The sequence below is a fragment of the Mangifera indica genome, chromosome 7 (genome assembly GCF_011075055.1).
Source record: "Mangifera indica cultivar Alphonso chromosome 7, CATAS_Mindica_2.1, whole genome shotgun sequence".
NCBI classification, from domain to species: Eukaryota; Viridiplantae; Streptophyta; class Magnoliopsida; order Sapindales; family Anacardiaceae; genus Mangifera; species Mangifera indica.
This window is the reverse complement of record NC_058143.1, coordinates 14,304,772-14,327,773: the sequence shown is the minus strand read 5'-3', so window position 1 is coordinate 14,327,773 and position 23,002 is coordinate 14,304,772. Positions and strand designations below refer to the sequence as shown.

Sequence of the window (23,002 nt, the reverse complement as noted above, 5' to 3'; positions counted from 1 at the left end):
TTTTTCCACAATTCCACAAACTTGTCAAGGAGACTGCTTTTGCTAAATAAAAATCTAATTGGTTTTAAAATTATTTAGAAATATCTTAAAATGGTGGTATCGAACACATTTGTCTAATTTAAAATGTGCTATCATGGTGGCAATTCCCAAAATATCACCTACCCTATTATTAAAAATATATATCTTATTTGATTCAATTGTGTTTGTGGTTGAAAAAAATCAAATATAATTTAGAAAAAAAAAGTTAAATAATATCAAATTAAAAAATAAAGTTGCAAAAATTACACCAAATTCTTCTTTGTTCTTTCTCTTGAAAACAAAACAACAAAACTATGGTTGTGGACAGCTCGTTGGTGGTGAAAGTGGCGAATGTATCAGCAAACGTGTGCCAATACGTAGCTTGTAACCCAGAAAGATTGCCTGCCGATCAAGTTCTCCACCTCCTTTGCTGCGTTCCATTCCAACAATTCCGTCGTTTCGCGCTTTCTTTCTGGACTTATTTCTGCTTCTTCTCCGATAATTCCTACTGGTCGTCGTCCGATCAAGAATCCAACGGCGATGATTCTCACTCTGAATAAGTTCTTTTATGTCGTTCGGGGCCAGGCAATGCCCAGTTTTGTATAAATATGTGGAGTTGGAGTAGTTGTTTCTGGATTTTGTTCGTTGTCGTGTAATTGTTAATAAAAATGGCAATTTAAGAAATGGGTTTTGGTTTTTTGTTTTGAAAGGTTCGATTTTAGAAAGGGTAACATTACTTTCCACCAAGTTCTATTCTAATATCAAAAGTAACATATGTTAAAATACTTAAATAAACACTTATTGATTAATTTTTATTAAAAAATTTTATTAAAATAAAAGATAAAATCATTATTTCACTATTAAATCTTAAAATCTTAAATATTTTTACTATTTTTCTTTTTAATTTAAAAATATTTATGATTTTCCATCCAAATTAAACTTTAAAAAACAATATTTCCCTCCCTAAATAGTTTCATAATTTAACTAAAAAGAACAAAGTCATGAGCTAATAATTTATAATAAAACTAAGGCCAAAGGACTATTTCTCACCCAAGGTATGTTGTATTCTCAAGTTTTTTTCCTTTAACTTTAAAAATATCAAATACCTATCCATAAACAGTTAAATTTAACGAAACCTTAACCCTTTAAAATTTTATCTTTTTTTTCCTCTCTAACCCCTAAAAACTAACCATTTTTCCTTAAGCCAAAATTTGAAAAATAGCATTCCACCCCTCTAGGGTTTAGTTTTCAATCCTCGACGCCAAATCCTATGCCATTGTCGACGACGAAGCCTTCTTGATGCACCACCATGCTCCGACGACCTCTCTTCTCTCATTTGGAATGTTGATCGACCCAGATCTGGCATCGTCTTCGCCTGAAAAGTTGAAGAGCTTCGTCGAGAGACGAAGACGATGACCTTGTCTCCGTCTGGGAAGACGAAAAGCTTCGTCTCCAAGCGAAGCTCTTCAACTTTTCAGACGAAGATGACGCTAGATCTAAGCCGATTGAAGTTCCAGAGGAGAGAAGAGAGGTCATTGGAGCATGGTGGTGCGTCGGAAAGGCTTCGTCGTCGGCGATGAAGCCGAATTTGACGTTGGGGATTGAAAACTAAACCCTAGGGGGGGAATGTTATTTTTCAAAACTTGGCCTAGGGGGAAATGGTTAGTTTTTAGGAGTTAGGGGGAAAAAGAGGATTAAATTTTAATTTATTTTTAATATTACAGATACAATAACAATTTTACCCTTGAATCCATTTTTTTTAACAGCCCATAGGTAGGTAAATGAGTTTTTCAAAGTTAATGGATGGTAATGTGCAGAAAAGTATATCTTGGGTGGGAAATAGTCCTTTGGCCTAAAACTAAATAGTTTTCATTAATGAATGCGGATGACGGGTGGATAAATAGATTCTTCATATAATAAAATTATATATACACAATTTTGATACACAAATATATACATACAAAAATGTATCATACTATGATTAGATAAATTTAAATTAATGATAAAGTAACATTCAATTATATAATGATATATTCATATGTATACATAACATCGCTCTTTTTCACAATTTGATGGGAAATAATCACATGGCTTTTTTATTTCATGTAATTAACATTAATATCATTTAATTGAGTATGAGTTATCAATTGATCTTAGTTTTATAAATCAATTTTAAAAGAGGAGTAATGTTTTTTTGTACATATTTTGTATACACGATTTAAATATATAAATGATGTGCTATTATATAAATGAGTATTACTTTATCTTTAATTTAAAATCATCTAATCATATGATGATACATTAATTATGTACCCAAATTATGAACTAAAAATATGTACACATAGTTTTATTGTTAAAAGAGTAGTTCTATATATATAACTTTGTGTATAAATAATAACATGTAATCGTATAATTAGATAGTTAAAAATTAAAGATAAAATAATATTTAATTATATGATAACATATCGTTATTTATATATAAAAATATGTATAAAAATTATGTAAATAGTTTTTATCGATATTAAAAGAAAGAATGATCGACATTTTCCCAACTAAGGTGTGAATACACAAATAATACTTTCTTACTTAAAACCTAACACAATTAACAAAAAATAGCTCTTTCACATATGTAGATATTGTAAGTACCATGTTACCCTGATTTTGTTTCACTTTTTTGTATTTTCCATGTTACACAAAACTAAACATAATTAACATTAATCCTACCTACAAAACTCACAAAATCTTATGGATAATCAAATTACATCTCTTTGACTAGCATATACTCTTTCTCTTCAAATCTTCTCTTCCTCCACTTCAATCTCTCCCGCTTAATCAAAACACAAAATCACACAATCTTGTCTAACTTATCTTCAGATCCATGGTTTCGAATGAATAATTTTGAGCAAGATTTATATATTATGGTGAAGCCTTAAATAATCTAGATTTGTGTTGGAAACGATATGATTCCTTTGCCTTTATCTCAATCTCTTTCCATTACTCACTTTCTTATTTCTCTCCCTCAAACTACCACCTTTGATGTTTTCTTTTTCATTAATGTCATCATTAGTGAATGTATTACCTATGACTTATTCCCCGATGAGATTCAATCTCTCTCCAAACTCGATTTTCTCTCATCGAAGACAATGTGATTTTTATTCTCTTACCTTCCTCATTCAACATTCCCACTAATCGTTTCTATCGACATTATTATTTCTCTCACTAGTTCTCTAGCCTCCACTTTTGGATTGTTCATCAACTCCAACTCATCAAACCTTCCATCATCGTCGCCACCTCAACCACCTCACACAAACTACCATCCAATCTTTGTATGATTTTATGAGAGAAATCAACTTTGAGGGTTACAATGAAAAATTAAGGGGTTTTATCTGTTTTCTCATCAACGTGAGTATAAATTTATTTACTTAAATAAAAGATACAAAATAACAAATGAACTTCTCAATTAGGAAACTATTTGTCATGTTGTGGAGAGTGTTATTGACAATCCCTTTTTTTATTCTTTTATTTTTTAATTTAAAAAATAAAAATTAAGATTTTATCTTTTTGGGATAGAATTTATATTAATAAAGTTAGATTTTAGGTGTGAAAATATGATTTATTCATGGAAAAGTGTTTTTAAACTAAATTTTATGTGGGAAAATATAAATAACTCTAATATAAATTAATTTTCGCATAATTTTTTTTTTTACAAGGTTAATGGGTTGCAAAATTGTCTTATGTAAATAATTTCTCATATAATAATAATAATAAGAATAATAACAATTAAAAATAAATTAATATTTTCCAAATAATTTAAAAAACACACACAAATTTGTGGTCCCCAAGGCAACAAATCGCCTTCATCACCAACAAATCAGAAACATATAAATAAAACTAAAAAACCAACCAAAATTTAAAAAAAAAAATTAAAAATTAAAAAAATTGCTGAGTGTAGAGTGTTGAGAAAGGATGATGACTATGGAAGTTCCATGGACCTCTTCGTTATTTTCTAGCATAAATACCCTTAATAAAACCTCTGACTTTTCTCCGATGTTCCGCTTCTCCATTTCTAGAACACTTTCTTCCTTCCCTTCTCGTTCTCGTCCTCTTTCAATGGCCTCTGCTTCTCGGTTTTCACCTCAGGTTGGTCAAACTCAATTTCTCTAAATTCATCCTCTCGTTGTTTTCCCAAGATAACCCGAGCAAGAAGTGCAGAGTTCTTAATTTATTCAACTGGGCTTTTTTTTGTCATGATGTTTTGTTTGAGATTTAGTATTTTTATTATTTTTTATGAAGGTGATGATGTTGATTGATGATGGATGCTTGGAAGTGAAAAGTTTTGATTTTGATTAAGTAATGTATTTTTTTCGGTGGGGTTATTTGTTTGTTTGTTTTGATCAGGCTGTATCAACTGGGGGTGTTGCTAGTGATGTCAATGTCTTCCAATTGATTCAAACCCACCAGGTAGTGTTATACATGTGATTTTGATTTGTTTTTGTGTTTGTTTACTTGTGATGTTTCAATTTAAACACAGATAGTAATTGACTACAATTGCCTATTAGTGTTAGATTATGTCAGTAACTAAACCAACGACTCTAAAGGTTGGGGTTATAATGTTGTCCTTCCTATGATTATAGCCTATGATATAAATTCTTTCATATGTTGTAAATGGGATCTATCTGATTGATCTGGAGTTTTCATTACAGGAAGCTGCAGCTAGGCTGCCTCCGGTTGAGGAAATTCGAACTGTATTTGATTGCAATACACGTGGCATGCTTTCCACTTTTTCTGAGGTTTTTCTTCATATTGTGTTATTTTTTGGAGTTTGAACTAGTTACTTGAAGAGGAAAATAGTGGAAGTAATCTTATCAAATTTGTGCATTCTTTGACAATGCTCGTTAAGCTTTGAAACGGGGAAGTGGTCCACTATTTAAGCATTGTAATCACTTTTTGCACAGCTAATTGTAAGTCTTTTACTCTGTAGAAATATGAAGGTTACCCATCAGGTTCGCTGGTTGACTTTGCATGTGATGCTGATGGATCTCCAATATTAGCTGTTAGCAGCCTGGCTGTCCATACAAAGGTTTGTCCTGGAATGTTTTTATAGATGTCTTAACTAATACAACTGATCACCCATGTAATTTAAAGAAGATGAACTGGATAAATTTTTAGATAGAGGCAATTGGAATCTAGGCTTATGTACAAATATGAAGTGCCTTTCCCATGAATCACATGACTTGTACATCTAATAGTGACGGTAAAAGTTTGAGAGGATCCAATTGATAGTTAATAAATGCAAAATGCGCTGAATGCCTTTGATAATGGAGGTAGATGCTTCGGCTTTATTGTTAATATTTATTGTCTAAAATAAATCTTTAGATCCAGCACTCTGCATGGGCAGCCAAATACATTATGAAAAAATTGGAGGGAGGGTCTATAGCTAGATTTTCTGGGCTACTTCTATTCTTTTTCATATTTCTGGCTTATTAAGATAATGATGAAAATTTTATTGTTTCATCAGTATAAAAATTTGTGGTATTTTCTTTGATTTGCTAGGGAAAATATCTTCCTTTCAACTGTATTTAATTAATAATTTGACAACTTTCTGCTGTGTACAGGACCTGTTAGCTAATCCCAAATGTTCATTGGTTGTTGCTAGAGATCCAGAGGATAGAACTGACATAGTAATTACCCTGCATGGGGATGCTCTTTCTGTAAGTTATTACCCTTTTAAAAGTTTGCATCGATTTGTATACGGTTTTGCTTTATAATTCATATTCTGGGCAAACATTTCAATCTTCAATAAACCATAATAGTTTGGATCATAGAACTTGAATTTATATATTGATCATTTATACAGGTTCCTGAAAAAGATGTAGCAGCCTTTCGAGCTGCCTATTTGGCTAAGCATCCCAATGCATTCTGGGTAATTCTTGCTTGCTTACTCACTAGCTTGCTTTGTTGGTTCGAACAATAAATTGTCACTAATTTATTTTGTTAGGCTTCTAAAACTCCTTTCCTGATGTGAAGGTTGACTTTGGTGACTTCCAATTTTTGCGCATTGAACCAAAGATTGTACGATACGTGTCAGGCGTTGCAACTGCTTTATTAGGATCTGGAGGTTTGTCTGTCTCCCATGCATCATTTTTTATAAACTAAATGTGGATTGATATGTACTCTATAATTTGTTAATCATTTGGTCTTTGAGAGTGGGAATGCTAAGTACTCCTTAAGTCACTTGATAAGGGATACACACTGATGTTCCTGCAGATGCACTGTTACACATTCTGTTCATGTTTTCACCTCCACTAAAGAATCCATTTACTATGTTTTTGCTGTCTTCTTACCACCATATTCCTTTTCTATTCTGTCTTATCTATCTTTCTTGTACCTTCACTTCCAGAGTTCAGCAAAGAGGAATACCAAGCTGCAAAAGTTGATCCAATAGCTCAGTTTTCCAAGCCTGTTGCGGTATTTGTCACATATTACTTGTTTGTTATGTTATCAATTTCCAATTATAACTTTGGTAGTTTGCTCTTCTAATTGAGCCTGTATCTCCTGGCAGTCTCACATGAACAGGGATCATGCTGAGGATACAAGACTCATTGTGCAACACTCCACATCAATTCCGGTATATCTGGAATGACATGTTTGACATTGTATTTCCATATAAACTAGGACATTAAGATCTAATTATTATTACTGAATTTAGAGCTTCTAGCTGGTTGAGAGGGAAGCATAAAAATCAGCTCTGATCTTGTTGTCAGTAGTCTAATTGGCATGTCAAATGAATTGTAAAAAAAATATAAATGGTCAGCACTTTGTTCACGAAAGAGAAAGAGAGAGAGCAATGAATAGTTTTGTGAAAGTTGTCTTCATTTCTTTCTTCAGGTAGAGTCTGCTTGCATGCTGGATTTGGATAGTCTCGGATTCTATGTTAAGGTATGGCTAGTTGTTAACCTTGTTATTTAGGTGCCCGATATTCTTCATAACCTATTATAATGTTAAGATTTCAGCTTAATTATAGGGCCCTTACTGAAGTATTAGATTATTTTTTCTTTTCTTATATTTGTAATAACTTAGCATTATTATTGAGCCATCTGTTTTTGAAAAAATCTTTCTTGACTGCTTATATAGCAATGTCATTGTTATGAAGTTTGTAATCTTCCTCTCGGTGTAAATTTAATTTGACCTTTATTTCTTCGTTTAGGTGGGTTATCAAGGAGATACTTTCAAGCTCCGAATCCCTTTCCCAAGACGTGCAGAAGATAGAAAGTGAGAAATCTTACTTTTGAAAATTCCTCATCATACGATATATATATTGCTCTTTGTTGTAGCAAAAGGGGGACAGATGGGTACAGTGCTCCTATTCTTCACGTGTTAGTTTATGTTCCATATGTTATGCTGCCCAGATAATTATGTTTAATGAAATCAAATTTCTTTAATATAACAATAAAAAAAGATAGAAGGCGAGAAATGAGAATAAAAATTGTGCTTTGCATGGTTGATTTTACTGGCTGCTACAATGATTATGTATTACTGCAAATCAGTGGTACATTCGATATTAAAAATATGCATAGGATCTGTGTTTTGATGGTTTGGGTTCCTATTGTAGTGCTTTCTCTTGATAGCATGGACTCGTTGATATTAGTAATTTAAGGACACTCCCATACATGATCTCACTGATTTCCTTGAGTTGCATTTCTTGTATGATGCTGAGCCTGCCATATAAATTTTGGCTGCATATTTTTGAGTTCTAAGTTGTGTTTCCTGTATGTCTTAGGGATGTGAAGACCCTAATAGTGGAAATGCTTCAAGTTGCTAAGTCTCACGCTAAATGATTGCACAATGAAAGAGAACAAAAAGGTGTGCTTATCCTAAATTTCTCTGAGTTTTGTTGAACTATTGATTCTTTGAGAACTCCAAGAATTGTGGTGCTTTTGTTTGATCATTTAAAAGTTAGCTTTAGCATCACCATGACTTGTGATCGAGTTGCACATCCTTAGAATGAATCCTTACGATCAGCTTCATAACAAAAAACTTTGATTCTCCAGTTGCTTTGTTACTATTTTCATTTCCAGAATTTCTTTCAAATGCCTTTTCTGACTTTCTCCTAACCACATGGCATCATAATTCTATTGCATGTATACATAAAAAAATTCAATAACTTAGTAAGTCCATCCTTGGATTCGTATTATCTTCTACCGTCTACACGCATAGGGAATCATATAATCAGATAACATCTTTATGTACCAGTGACTTTTCTGAATTATTGTTGTTTTGTTGTGTGCAGCTTCCTGTATCACATCACAGTCACTTTCTAGTGGACATTGATAAATTGGACTGGGTGATGTCGGAATAAAGACACCAAGTTGCCATGGATGCTGTCTTGTTCTGTAATTTGCATTTGTGTAGTACTGTGCTTAATAATTAGACAAAAAAATAACATAAATAGGAGGTATCTTTTGTTAATATGTAAGTCTCTGTTGATCGTATAATTTCATTTCCTATGCATTGTACAAAGACAATTTGTTAAGAATTAAGCTAATGAAATAATAAAAATATTACTCATAAAGATCATTCTAGGAATATTTTATTACATAATGATGCTGATTTCATTTCATAATTATCCACAAGTGATAAGGCTAGAGATGGCAATGCGGGCTCCAAATGGGGTATTTAGCCTATCCCTCCAATAGGTTCAAGGTTGGGAATAAGAACAAAGATGATTAAAATCTTCACAATCAGAGACAGACAATAACAGGAATAAATATATCTTAATATGTTTCCTTCTCTATATATCTCTTTAATTTATACATATTGAATTATTCTTAAAGATTTTAAATTATTATATATATATTTTAATTTATTAAACAATGATAGAAAAAGAAAAAGAGAAGAAAATTTTCTTGTAAGAACAAGAAGGAAAAAAAAGAGATTTTTTTTTTTTTAAATGAAAAAGAGATGAGGATATTCCCATACCGAGAACATAGTGGGGATGGTACAAGTTTTACTTGTAGGAACGAAAAGGGGGTAGAATATTTATCCCCTATCCTGTCCATTGCCATCCCTAGAGAAGGCTTGTTTTGATGCTTCATATGAGTTGATGCTTCATGAGTCTTCATTCACGTTTGTTTATGCCTTTGGTATATTACCTTGCTATTAAAGGTTTTATTTGATATGTAGACAAGAATGGACATTATGATTAGATATGTAGGAAATATATTAATATTATTCGACAAAAAATGCCCATTTTGCTAATTTATCAATCTCATTATGTTATAAATTTTACCAATATCAAATTATAAAAATAAAATAAGGAATATATGTAATAGAGTGTGAGATAATATGAAGAGGACAACAAAGAGAGAGAGATGGAGGGAGAATATTTGTATGAAACAAAATAAAGAGGACAAACAAGAAAAGGAGAATCATATAACACATTGTTTAATATGATAAAATGAGAGAAAAATATATATATATTTCATTGATAAAAATTAAATGTTACTTCTATACAGCAAACCCAGCAGAGAGTGTTGTTTTTCCCATCTCTTCCATTCTCTAATATAAATCTAAACCCAACTCACTCAAATCACAATACAATTTTCCAAAATTTTCAATCAGAGCAAAGTGGCACTGCTGCTGCTTTAACTTATATAAAACCTTCTTCCTCATTCTGAATCACTTTCCACACTCCCCATGGCCTTCAATCCTCTTGGTCTCTGCATCACACAAAACCTAACTCATCAATTATCTTTGCACCAAAAGCAGAAACAAATTTGTTCAAAGCAAAACTAAACTAAACTACTTGCCAGTGTCTGTCTCATCTGCTAAGATCAATACCTTAAAATATGCATACGATGAAATTAGATGCCAATTGACCGATTTGCATCAAATTGTTAAGCAATGACATTTTTAGATACCAGTTGGGGGATTAGCATACTGTTTTGAGATAAAATGATCAAATAGCATCTATGTGTTTGGATAGCTATTGAGCAATCTGACACTGGTTCGACAAGATGATAAAAATAAGTGCAAAGAGATGGAATTACCTTCTTTGAGCTCTTCTTCTCCCTTACTTCATACCTCTCTTGGCACATATCAGTCAACCAAGCACCAGGACTCACCAACTGCCACCCACCAAAACCAAACAAACAATCAAAAACCAAAGAAAAGTCAGCAAACAAACAAACCCACATATGCAAAAAGCTTGCAAAACTTACAAGTAAGCTTCTTTGGATTATCTTAGCTCTCTTTTTAGGTCTTTGAGGAGGCTTACACCCTTTCATAGCTAGGAAATCCTCTTCTTTTTCTTTGTTTGACAAAGTAATATATAGCTTTGGCCAAACAACCAATTTGTTGTTGTCTTGTCCATTGTTAGCATCTACTGGAACTTTGCCATTCTCATCACCGCCCACTGATCCTCTTGTTGTGTAGTATCTATCTTCCTTCTCAGGTGACGATGATTTTCGATTCTCGTTTGCACCCGAACGGAGTATTGCAGCCTCAGAACTCCTATATCCAAAAACACAACAATTAAAAACTACTACACAAATTAAAAACACAATCTCCCTTGTTAGTTTTTTAAGAAGAAACTAGTCAGTGCCGCTATATGAAAACCACTTAACACAAATTCAAAAGTTCTTTCATTTTCATTTTCTATGTAGCAGTTTCTCAGCAACCAAACAGAAGATAACAAGAAACAGAATACATATCACAAAAGAGAATCATAAAATAAAAAGAAATAAAGGGAAAATAAATATGATATTCAACATCTTCATCCGCAGATTATCCATAGGTTTGGAGAGATAATACAAAATTAAAAATAAAAATAAAAGCTTTACTAGGTAGAGCGTTGAACAACCGAAATCGGACTTTTATTTTTCCGAGGCAAAGCTCTCAACTCCTAAAGATTAAAAACTCAGTTCTTGCATAATTTTTTTCTTTTGTTTTCTCAGCAACCAATCAAGAGGTAAGAGAAAAACACTTAAATTTTCGCAAAACCTTTAACCAAATCGAGCCGTAGAAACAAAAGGAACAAAACAAAAACACTCCGAAAACGTTGTTTTTATACAAATCGGAGAAATCTGTCTCACCTAGTGAGACGGCTTGTGGTTTCTTTGTCTGACGCAGTTACCAAACATCGGTCGATTCTTGTGATTCTCCTGCGAATTACGCCATTTGATTTTTGCGAAAGCTTTTGTGGGTCCTTCACCCTCACACATCTTAGCCTCTTCTTGTTTCCCCACCGCAAAAAAAATTCCGGCTCCATTGGTAACGATAATTTACAAGCTCTCTGGTTCCCCTCTTCCTTCTCCATACCTAACAACGAAAGAAACCCACAAAATCTGAGATTTGTTTGCACATAAAGGTTGAATTTTTAGGGATACCCAGTAGTGAAAAATTTTCAAAATTGATGATAATGAAGCTCAAGAAAACAAAATTAAATATTATTTTTTTGTGATAGCCGTTTGAGTTCTTTGGCTATTTCAGTAGGTGGTTGGGAAAAAAAATCTTTAATATCTAAGAAACCCAGAAGTGAAACTCAAAGAGATGAGGAAACTAACAGGTAAAGAAGGAAGAAAGAACCATTTTTTTATTCCACCAATTTTCTCCTTCGGTTTTCAAGTCTCAGAGGTGAGAAATTTAGATGGGAAATCGAAACTTTAGTTAATAAAACAAACCAAATTTACATATTTCAGTTTCTTGGAATTGTCCAGATGAATAAAAAAACAGAAAGAGAAATTTGAAGGATTTCTGTAAACGAAGCCGATTGTCATCTAACCTCAAGATCTACATCTCCAACAAAAAAAATAGCTCACAAAACTCTGTGTGAGAGTTTTGGAAGAAGACAAGAAAACAAAAACACAAAAAGAAAAAACTGTAAATGAGAGAAGAAAAAAAGAAGAACAATAACATACATGTTAAGTTATGTTACAGAAAAAGTATGAGAAGCTTCTTATGATAAACAACTAGAACAACAAAAACAACAACAACCCTCTCTTCTTTATCAAGTCTTCTGCTTTCTCTCTGAAACACAAACAAAAAGAATTTATTTTCCTTTTTCTTCTCCCGCGATGCTTCAATGGAGCTGTTTGTTTAGCTGGATTACCTCTCAGTCTTGTGAAATTTCTTTTCTTTTGTCTTCTCTTCATTGTTTATCTCTCTTTCCTTCTATTTATCTTTGATGACAGAAGGTGATAAAAATAACTCAAGATGATGATCACCGTTGGATTGATGATGATCGGTTTAGATGGACGGTTCAGTTTACTGTTTAAAACCAGAGAATGAGGGAGGAAATTGTGCTGGGCTGGATCTGTCTTTTCTTTGGGCTTTCATTGGGCCATCTTAAAATACGAACTTCAGCCCAGTCTTAGATGAATCCCTATCCGTAGTACAATTCTCCAAACTTTTATAAAAATATAGGTTAAAAGATTTATTCCCGTTTGCCAACTCCTATCTACTAAATTTTAAAAATTTAAAAATTTATCTTTTAATTATTAAAATTAAAAATTTATTAATTTTAAAGATATAATTATTATTTAACTTATAATATTAAAAAAATAAAATTTTAACTTATTTTCTCATTTATATTTTAAAAATTAATAATTTTTTTATCTATAATTTTAAAAAATTATATTTTTTTAAGATTTTATTATTTTCTCTTCCTTCTCCAATGATGGTCTACTTTGTCTTCCTACTCATCTTATTCCCTGACGCTCTCTCTCCCTCTTTGAAGAATGGCAATCGAAGCTGAAGAGTTAAGAAGAAACATCTCTCTCTCAGGAAATTTTAAATTAAAATTTTTATATTCTAATTATAAAAAATAAAAGTAGAATAAAATATTTATAGATTCCAATTTAAATTTAAAATTTAAATTTTATGATAATACTACACTTGTAAAAAATGTAACCCCGACTTTATATTTTAAAAGACGCTATTTTTTTTTTTTTGAAATATAAAATTGAAATCTTTGGTCTCTCTTCACCTCATTCCTAAGAACATTTCATCCCCAAGTTTTTTTTTTTTTAAATAAATTCATCTTCAAATTCTTTCAAAACAAATAAATTACAAAGTTAATGCAAATACATTAGATTAATAAATAATAGGAGCAAACTGTTATTTCTCATCTACTTAATTCCAAAACCACAAACACCCTCCCAAAATATAACTCCGTTCCAGAAAAATTATATTTTTTATTCCAAGAATTGAGAAAAATTGATATTGGGTAAAACTTACCACTCACTTGTATTTTAGTATTGTTTAAGAATATATACAACCAAGGTACAGACTAATTTAGAAAGGAAAAATATATATGAGATAATTAAACAACCGAATAAGGGTTCTATAATATGCACAAAGTAACTAGAATATTTGACTGCATCATTCTATATCAATTAGAACATTTGACTATATCAATCTATATCAACCGTATCAATGAAAATATTTAACCATATCAATTCAATACGACAGCTGTATATTCTCAACAAGAATTGACAAGCTCGATGTGATTTTAACAATTTTGGCCTCTAAATCCTACCTTGGCTATGATTCCAATCATCTATTAGTACTTTTTTGGTGCGATTTTGGTCATTGGATCTAGATAGATTAGAGAAAACAATTGAGAAAGGCAGGGAGGGGATACCCGTATTCCTGTTCCCATCCCTGTAAAGTAGGACACATCTTTGTCCCTTCCTTGTCTTTGTTCCAAGGATTATCAGAAATCCTCATTTTTCACTCACGATAAATAATTCTCTTCATATTCCCTCCACTTCTCCACCTCCTTCTTGTCCCTTTCGTTTAAATACTATCATAGTATTAACTTTGTGGTAATTAAAAATGTAATTAATATTTTCGTAAATTATACTTTAGATATAGGTATTTAGTGGAGTACGCATAAAACCTTTTTAAAGATATGTTTTTACTTTTGTCTCTGTCCCTACATGATAAGATGGAACCAGGACCTTATTTTAAGGTCAAGTTGTCATCCCTAATTAGATTATAGGAAATAATGGTTAAGGGTAATATTGTAATTAAAAAAATAATTGAAGATAATATGTTCATTTACTTTTAGACACTATTTTAAACTCTTTTTCCATCATTAAAGTTAGGTTTTAAATAAAAATTTAAAAATTTAAGAGATATAAAGTGATTTTCCCAAACCTCAAAGAGAATTTTAAACGGTTGGATATTGTGATTTACTTTAAATAATAATTGATGAACCGATTGAGACGAGATATCTCATTTAAAAAAGAAAAAAACATATATCTGAAAACAAAATTATTTCTATTGGAAGTTTTTAGCAAAGTACTTCTAATGTGTCATATCTTACATTGTTCATGAATTTTTAGTAATAATAATTTTCTTCGTAAAGAGAAATTATAAATCATCATTCTGTAAATTTTAAACAAAAAAAAATTTCAAAATTTATAATTTAGTTTCATAAATTTTCTTCAAATAGTTTTAGATAAAAGGAGGTTGCTTTGTCTAATAGTAGAGGGACTTCCTTCTGTTGCAATTATTAACAGTTTGAATCATTTTGTTCTCCCTGGGTCTCTCACCCAATCCCGACGTTCTGAAACCCGTCTTCCTTCTTTCCCTGGAAAAGAACAGCATAATGGTTACGTTTTCTGCAAAATTCGATTCCTGTTTCCTTATTTGCAATCAGGTACGTGAGAATGTGATATATCTGTTATGCAGTTTCTTTCAGTTTATGCTATTGTATCATTGTTCTAGCAAATAACCTCATTGTTCTTCCAGTCGAAAACTGTTGCTGCTAAGAAAATGAAGATACAGTTTACACAAGGTCAAACCATGGATTTTCCCTTCGGAAAGTGTTGGTGGATATAGTCTAAAATGGTCAAAATCCATTGAAAATCCTTCGAAGAGAGCTAATGAGGTAAGCCTTAACAGACCCTTTTTTTTGCTTTTCTTGAAAGTTAACCGTAACTTTTTGTTATTGTTCATCATATTGGCAGTTGCTGCAGTTGGGAGGAAGAAGATAGAGCAAAGTGGTGCTAAATCCTTTGCTTCTCGGACAAAGAGCACAAGTCATTCTTCCCGTAAGTCTCCATGGAGCTCAAAGGTGCCGACCTATGACTTTGAAAAGAATTTTACTTAGCAATATATAAAATATCAGTATAATTTTTAAAATTTTGGGTTTGTAGTAATGCATATAAAATAAGTTATTATTTCTCAAAAATTATAATCCAAATTGGACATAATATAGTTTTTTTAGTTTGATTCGATTTGGTTTGATTTAAGGTACCAAATAATTTATTTTGATTTGAAATTTCCCAAGAATCTTTTTATTTTTTAGTTTGGTTTAAAAATTTTTTTGAACTAAACAAACTGGATCATGCACTTGCTTACATGAATTAAATTTAAGACTTTGGGTTGATAGAGAAACTGGATAATGCATTTGCTTACATGAATTAAATTTCCCTAGATTTTTGAGACGTCATTAGACCATTTTGGTTGGATTTTGAGTGGTATTTGCACTGAGAAACCATCAAGGAGGAAAATGGTAAGAAGGCTGACTGATGACCAAAATGGAGATGGTTGCCAAAGGAGGAGAAAAAACCTTTAAGAGGAAAAAGTAATTTTTCAAACTTTCAGTAAAAAGTTGTTAGTTTTTTAAATTAAGAGAAAAAAAAACAATAAAATTTTAATTTTTTTGAATTTTTAACTAAATAACTTTTTTACTCTTAACCCTATTTGAAAATTTTAATAAAAAGATAGATGTTTAAGTTTTTGAAATTTTATGATCGAAAGTTTAATAATAAATTAAATCTTGGGTGAGAATAATTCTTTTGGTCTTATTTTAAAAGTAGGTCATGGTTGAAACTTTGAAAAAAAACATGTTTAAAATATGTGATATGTAGTCATTCATTCTTAAGCTATTAAAATATTTTTGTCGTGAAAATATAATTATAGAGAAAGTAAGAAGAGAGAAATTTTAAAAAATCATTAATAAGGTAAATACACTAATAATTCCCATCTTGATAATTAATTAATTTTTCAATAAAATTATATATACAAATAATAATATAATATTATGTGATTAAATATTATTTAATTTTTAATTTTTAATTTTTAACTATCAAACTATACGATAATACATAATTATTTATATATAAAATTATATATATGTTGTGATCTGAAGTCTCACATCGCTCCCGTTTTGTCTACTGAACTTGTATATAAGCAGGGGCTAGAAGCCCTTAACTCAATAGACGCATTTTAAAGTCGTGAGGGTTTAAAGTTCAAAGCGGACAATATTTGTTGGGTTGTTTATAACGCGTTATCAGCACGATAGCGATGGAGGATGTGTTGTAACATGAGTCCCACATCGCTCTCGTTCTGCCTACTGAGCTTGTATATAAGCATGAGTCAGAAACCCTTAACTCAATAGACACGTTTTAAAGTCGTGAGAGCCTGAAGCCTAAAACATGCCCAAAATAGACAATATCTGTTGGACTGTTTAAAACAACATAAAAATTATACTTATAATATTCCTGATAATTTTAGACCTCTTGGGGATTGAGGAGAAATTACTAATTAAATAAAGGGTGAAAAAGATATATAATAAAATAAAGAGATACGAGGTAACTTGAAAGTAGATGAAGACAAATTCAAAGTTTAACGCTATGCAAAGACAAATTAAGGGTCACAACTTGAACAAACTTTGACAATAAGCAAAATTTGTAACGTATATACAAGGATTCAGCATAGAAACAAGCTGCAATGCCTAAAGGGGATGCATCTCATTATTGATTTTTGTATTTTCAATATCATTTGGTGTCTTTTTTATTGACTTGTAAAGAATATTTATATCATATTTGAATCAAGAAATTTATAATAAAAATAAAATAATAATTTTATTAGCTGAAAATTAAAAAAAAAAATTTCGTACATATAGGATTTGAATATTTTAAGTATAATAATTAACTTTTAATATGTTTTCAACCTTGAAAGACAAAATTTAAATATCTATTTAACGGTTAAAGTTAACTAAATCTTTATACAATTTTTAAATCTATTAATTATTAAACATATTTAGTTGACTTTAATAATAAAAATATATATATTTAAATGTTTAAAAAATAATAAATAGAAAATTTAAAAAGACAGTAAACCTTTGGTGGGAATAAGTCACTTGGCCATTCTTAAACCTGTCAACTATTAAATATATTCGATAAATTTTAATAACTGATAGATAAGTATTTGAGATTTTGAAAAATAATGAGTAAAATTTAAAAAAAATAAATAAATAGTGGGTGAAAACAAGTCACTTGGCCATTCTTAAACCCAAGAACGAGAGTAATTTAGTAACTAAAGCAATCAACACTATTATAAGTGAAGATCATCCCAATCCTGAACCCATACTTGTTGCAGTTTCCCGAGTCCCCTCTTCTATCTTGCTCTGTAGAAACCTTCACTTTGTGGGGTTTTTTTTTTCGTCATTCTGCCTCTTTGAGTAGCCATATGAATCAACAATGAACTTCATTTTTGGTTTAGTTATGAGGCAGATATTGAGCCATTGGCCCTTTGAGGGGACTCTTATTTTCTCTTATTAATTGTCCTCCAAGCAGCCTTACACATTTATAAAATTCATGTTTATTTGCGTAAATCCTGCCTCTCGAATGACCAGAAGCTGAGCCAAATGGTGAGTAAATAACTAAACCTTCTGGATATTTGAAATATTCAATGAATATGAATGAGTAGAGAAATGCTGGTCGATGAAAAGGAAAGTTCTCTGTATGATGGTTGCTGGCTGCTATTGTTTGACATTGTGTTGAGGTCTAGGGTTGTGTATATGAGAGGGGTTTTTGATAAAATCTGAATTTCTTTAGATTTTTCTAATTTAGACTAAACTTTGAGAAATAAATTATATTTTTCAGATTGTATATCCAAAATCTTGTCAGCCTAAATAAACTTTTCATTGACAATTTGAAGGGGTACAATTCAGCTCAAACAGAGGCTGAAAATTAGAGTCAGTTTTGATTTTGCTCCATTTATTGTTCACCGCCATGGAATGTTGCTTTGCCCATATGTTATGTTATAGGATGGAATATTATTGATATTAAGAGTTAAAAAAAGGGTAATAATTTGTATAAATGCAAGTTTTCCATCCATCAATATTATTCTTTATAAGAATTAATATCATAAGATGAGAATACATATGATTTTTGGGTGATTGGATAACAAGTAAGAAAATAAAGATCTCGTATAAGACGTGAGATTCAAATACTTTAAGAGCGTATGTGAGAGAAAAAAATATATTTTTGAGAAGACAGTGGCGAGGAGGCATCCGTGACACAAATTTATACTCACAGATTAAGTGATAGAGATAATTCTTCGACTAGTATTTATTGATGTATATATCAATAATTAGGACAAACTATGACAAAATAACCTTTGAGATAAGTTGATTATGGTGTCAAATATTTATTTCAACCTTGTATTGTATATATGTTAGTATTTCAAGTTATCCAGAAAATGGTAAACGCAAACCCCAGATAACGAGAGAGAATGACATGGGAAATGCAAGATTGATTTTAAAAGGGGATAAATATGAATTGATTGACATATCAAAAAAATATTATATCAGAAAATAATGATAAATATATTGTCATGTCTAGATAATAAAGTCTAAGTATAAAAGAAGGAATTCATATTTTGCAAATATGATCACATAATACAATAAATGCTCACGACATTATAAAAACACAGACTACAAAATGTGATATCAACTGATCATGATTTGCCAAATAATTTACCGTCGTCAATATATTTTGTAATTTTTTAATATTTTACTAAGTAGATTGTTTACCATTATTCTCTTGTAAAATTCAAGAACTTAACGAGAGATTAAAACTTTGAATTTTTACAAGCAAATTTGGTTCAATTAGAGTTTTTCTTTCTTTCCCTTCTAATTTTTTTTTGCTAGAATGCAAACACAATTAAAAAAAAAGGCTAAATATAGTAGTACCCTTTCTTCAAGGAGGGAGAATAATTGCTGTTACTCTTAAAAAAAAAAAAGACAAGAAATCCAATTTCAAAGGATAATAAACTTTGTATACCAACAAACAAGTACTTACCGTGTTAGCCTTATGAAAGGAACTAAGCCTGAGCTTTAATAATGCAGTTTAATAAAAAATAAATTAAAAATTTATCTCATTTTTTAAATAAAAAATAATAATTTTTTCCAAACCAAAGTTTAAAAAACAATATTTTCTCCTATAAGGTTTACTTTTTAATCTTCAGCTACTCTTCTTGTGCCATTGCCAACAATCTTTTCCTCCAAACGTGTTCTCTTTTTTCAATGGTCTCTGTCTCCTCCGACCGAAGATTGAAGTCGAAAGACGAAAACAAGACCTAGGGCAAAATATGTTGTTTTTTAACCCTTGGTCTAAGGAAATTGTTATTTTTAAGGGTTTAAGCGAGGAATGAAGTAAAATTTTAAAACTAATAGATTTAATTAATTTTAACTATTTATAAGTAGGCAAAAAAGTTTTTCAAAATTAAATAATGAAAACTTGAGAAATAACAATCTGGGTGGGAATAAGTCCCTTGGCCTGTATATAACCACAAATTCTGAAATTTTTGAGAGAGCACACCTCCCATGTTATCAGATAAAAAAATCTATCCTCCATATTTTATTAAATATCTCAACCACAAAAATTCTTTTATTTTAAAAGTTTTTAATTAATGTATACGCCAAGCGTTATGGATTAATACTCATCTTAAATTTCTATATTAATTAAAGATTAATAATTATTAAACTTTATCCGTAGATTATAAAATTAAGACAAGAATGATGCTCAAATCTGACTCTTCAAGTTTTTGGCTTGTTACCCATCTGGACAAATCTAGCCCACCTCACCTCCAATTCACAAGCTGAACAATTGTGGAGGCTGCACCTGGGCATACCACCAACCACAAAATCCCAATTCCGGTATCACATCATAACAAATTTCTATCGAGCCCATCTCACCACCATTACAAAATTACACAGTTTTTTGGTCATAATTCATTTGGGAAAGTGGGTCATCTCTTGATTAATCTCTTTTGTTTGGATGGTTTTGGTTTTCGATCGGTCTTATTCCATCGAATTTTTTAAGATAATTCTCTCGCAATATTCACAATGCATCTTCCAATTGTTGTTTCTTACATCATTAACATGTTATGTCTTTTAGAATATCACCATCAGTGATTATTTAATACTTTTTCGAAACAAGTTTATGCCTATCTAGTTAACTCATATAATTAATTATTTATAAAAGGCCAGATGAGGAGACCGATCTCCTCATTTGGACCATCGTCGTCGTTCAAACGAAGTTAACTTTGTCTAGACGATAAAGATTCAGACGAGGAGTTTCGACTTTTCATATAGACTTCTTTTGGATTTTATCGAATCCAGATATCGTCAATCTAATGTTGAATACCGAAAGGAGAGACGATACCAAGAGGGAGAGAGATCAGCCATCGTTGACCGAAAATTCACTGGTGAAATTGGAAACCCTAAGTAGGGGAAAAATGCCACTTTTTAAAATTTAATTTTGGATGAAATTGTTAATTTTTCAAATTAAGGGGATAAAATGATATAAATGTTAAATATGATTATTAAATGACAATTTTACTCTTAATTTTATCTTAATTTTGGAGGGTAGGTATTAATTTTTCAAATTATGGGTGAGTGTTTGAGTTTTTGAAAGTTGATGGGTGAGAATTTGGAAATTCACTATAACTTGAGTGGGAATACGTCTTTTGGCCTTTATAAAAAGGATAAAGATTTAGATGTCTAGAAACCATCTTGCTTACTCTCATTTGTATTATCTTTAATCATTTGATTCCAAATAGTTTTTTAGGATACATCAATTCCCACTAAACCAAGTTTAATAAGGACTTTATTACTGGTTAATCCATCAAGGCTTCTCAACTTCAACAGCTCAAAAAGTAGATTAACTTAACCAACCTTAATTAACAATGATAAAGTATTCTGATTACAAGCTTTAACTATTCATAACTTATAATTATTATTTACAAATTATATCCTAGATAGAGAGGATGTTAATTATTTTCACCACTTTTTTTAATTATCTATACATATATAATCATATTTATATTTATTTTTTTTTTTTTAAAATGAAAATTGTTTGACTTGTCAAACACCTGATTAGACAATTTTGATTTTTAAAAAAAATTTCTTAATAAAAAGTAATGGGTTCGCCAGTCGAGCATTAAGTCAAACATTTGAACAAACAATTTTCATTTTAAAGAAAAGTTAAACATAAATATAATTATAAATATATATTAAATAAAAAACTGATTAAAAATAGTTAAAATAATTAATATATTCAGATAGACCCTACCGGAATCTTGTAAAACTATAAAATTGCAAATACATGCATCAACCCTAATTCCATTTCTTCAAAAGCTTGCAGTTTGATTTAAAGAGAATCGTGATAACCACCAAATGTGATGTGAGCCCTTGTCATTGGCGCTCCTCTCACTGCTGAAATTGCTTCATTCAATTTACTTGCTTGCTGCACTACTTGCTTAATCCTCTGCATTCAAAACAATAACAAATACAAAATTTCTAAGAAATTGTTAATAAAGACAATAATTGAAAAATCTGGGATCTGAACTAATGAACGAGGCCAAAATTTGTCAGGAATAAGTTGGAATACATATGCAAACCTTGTCATCTTTATAAATCTGGAAACGAAGCTTCTGATTCTGTTGGTGTTTAGTCTTGTGTTGATTGCCAAAGATGATGATACAAATGGTGGCAGCAGCAACGCCAAAAGAGCAAATAGCTCCAATCCCAGTTAAGCTCCATTTCCAAAGATTCAGGCCGCCACCATTCTCCTCTGCCCAAGCGGGTTCTTGTTTCCGATCACCTTCAAAATCCATGGCGGTCTTCCTTGGAGAACGGCAATTTATTCCTTCCAGGGCCTGGTCACTCTTGTCCTCGAAGTTGAAAGTGCCCGGATCAACCTGAGGCATGAGGTTTGTTGAATTAGGGGACTTGGGTGAGTCCATTTTCATGTCGACAAATTCATTTTCCTTCATTTTTTTGAAGGAAACTTGTGAAACTGAGTCTTGATCAGCTTCAATGGATCCAAAAACAGGACCCTGGTTGATCTTCTCAGATGGGTTAAAGTTAACATCTACAGGGGTTTTGATGATTATTTCCTCAGAAAAATCATCACGTGGAGACTTTCCAAGCCCTGGTTCCAGGTTAAAAGGAACCGGAACAAGCTGTTTGGTTAATTTCCCGGAATTTAATCCTGATCCTGGAGAATTTGGAGAAAAGTAATTCATATCAAAAAGTGTTGTAGAAGAGTAACTTCGCTTGCCTGAATTTACTTTTTTCTCATCAGAATCTCCAGGAAAATCCAGGAACTTTTGATCAGGAAGAAACTCCCACTCGTCAAGATCCATCTTGAGTTAGAATCTTTACGGGAAATAGATCAAATAAAAGGTTGAAACTAATAGGAGATTTTAGTGGAGAAATTTACAGAAAGAACAGCTAAAAAGGGCACCACCATGGGCGACATTGGGCGACCTTTTGCTTGCTCAATCAATCAGTAAAAGAGAAATTGGAGAAGCTTATCTTGTCTATAGATGACAATTAAGAGTGGTCCCTGGATAGGGGCCCAGTAGATATTTCTTTTCAATTATTAGTGCATTATTATATGAACTTACAAGTTTGATTTCTCTGACATGAACTCGAGTAAATCTAAACTAGCCTTCAACAGTACAACCGAATGAGAAAAGTGGTTTTCAGGAATCCTGTTTTGGATTTTTCTTTTTTTTTTTTCCAAACAATTTAGAGAGAAATATGGTGTTTTGATTGACCTAAAAAACAGGGTGAGTTGGTCCAAGTAAACTGAACAAAGGGTGATAGTGCCAAATGTAATAAGGCCTAGGTGAGAGATAATATTAGGAATTGGCCACTCATACAACTGGAAAACCC

General features: G+C 31.3%; 3 protein-coding genes and 1 non-coding gene across 7 annotated transcripts; 2 read left to right on the top strand and 2 right to left on the bottom strand.

The window, feature by feature from the left end:
- Positions 1 to 3,920: 3,920 nt before the first annotated feature.
- LOC123220171 lies at positions 3,921 to 8,595 on the top strand. Its single transcript, XM_044642209.1, has 13 exons — positions 3,921 to 4,158; positions 4,417 to 4,479; positions 4,722 to 4,808; positions 5,000 to 5,098; positions 5,634 to 5,729; positions 5,876 to 5,941; positions 6,046 to 6,136; positions 6,419 to 6,486; positions 6,581 to 6,646; positions 6,907 to 6,957; positions 7,226 to 7,290; positions 7,799 to 7,881; positions 8,309 to 8,595. The coding sequence occupies exons 1-12, from the start codon at positions 3,985 to 3,987 to the stop codon at positions 7,854 to 7,856; spliced, it is 984 nt and encodes a 327-aa protein (XP_044498144.1). The 5' UTR covers positions 3,921 to 3,984; the 3' UTR covers positions 7,857 to 7,881; positions 8,309 to 8,595.
- Positions 8,596 to 9,476: 881 nt separating this feature from the next.
- Positions 9,477 to 12,185, bottom strand: LOC123221817. 4 transcript variants are annotated; one of them, XM_044644735.1, is made up of 5 exons: positions 12,128 to 12,185; positions 11,112 to 11,337; positions 10,239 to 10,530; positions 10,068 to 10,145; positions 9,477 to 9,737 (listed from the first exon to the last, which is right to left on the bottom strand). In XM_044644735.1, the coding sequence occupies exons 1-5, from the start codon at positions 12,168 to 12,170 to the stop codon at positions 9,687 to 9,689; spliced, it is 690 nt and encodes a 229-aa protein (XP_044500670.1). In that variant the 5' UTR covers positions 12,171 to 12,185; the 3' UTR covers positions 9,477 to 9,686. The 4 variants fall into 4 exon arrangements, with proteins under 4 accessions (XP_044500670.1, XP_044500672.1, XP_044500673.1 ...); XM_044644737.1 differs by having other exon boundaries at positions 11,937 to 12,177; XM_044644738.1 differs by having other exon boundaries at positions 12,013 to 12,177.
- Positions 12,186 to 17,524: 5,339 nt separating this feature from the next.
- Positions 17,525 to 17,621, top strand: LOC123222248. Its single transcript, XR_006503571.1, has one exon. It is a non-coding gene; the product is annotated as a small nucleolar RNA U19 (small nucleolar RNA).
- Positions 17,622 to 21,304: 3,683 nt separating this feature from the next.
- On the bottom strand, positions 21,305 to 22,629 carry LOC123220065. Its single transcript, XM_044642063.1, has 2 exons — positions 21,721 to 22,629; positions 21,305 to 21,587 (listed from the first exon to the last, which is right to left on the bottom strand). Exons 1-2 carry the CDS (start codon positions 22,465 to 22,467, stop codon positions 21,471 to 21,473), a joined length of 864 nt encoding a protein of 287 aa, XP_044497998.1. The 5' UTR covers positions 22,468 to 22,629; the 3' UTR covers positions 21,305 to 21,470.
- Positions 22,630 to 23,002: the final 373 nt, after the last annotated feature.

Coding starts and splice junctions, on each gene's coding strand:
- LOC123221817 (XM_044644735.1), bottom strand. CDS start 12,170: ATGAAGAGAAGACAAAAGAAAAGAAATTTCACAAGACTGAGAG. Junction 11,338..12,127: donor AAATTTCACAAGACTGAGAG/GTAATCCAGCTA, acceptor TTTCGTTGTTAG/GTATGGAGAAGGAAGAGGGG. Junction 10,531..11,111: donor ACCACAAGCCGTCTCACTAG/GTGAGACAGATT, acceptor TTTTGGATATAG/GAGTTCTGAGGCTGCAATAC.
- LOC123220065 (XM_044642063.1), bottom strand. CDS start 22,467: ATGGATCTTGACGAGTGGGAGTTTCTTCCTGATCAAAAGTTCCTGGAT. Junction 21,588..21,720: donor AGATTTATAAAGATGACAAG/GTTTGCATATGT, acceptor TTTTGAATGCAG/AGGATTAAGCAAGTAGTGCA.
- LOC123220171 (XM_044642209.1), top strand. CDS start 3,985: ATGATGACTATGGAAGTTCCATGGACCTCTTCGTTATTTTCTAGCATA. Junction 5,942..6,045: donor AGCATCCCAATGCATTCTGG/GTAATTCTTGCT, acceptor CCTGATGTGAAG/GTTGACTTTGGTGACTTCCA. Junction 6,958..7,225: donor GTCTCGGATTCTATGTTAAG/GTATGGCTAGTT, acceptor TTCTTCGTTTAG/GTGGGTTATCAAGGAGATAC.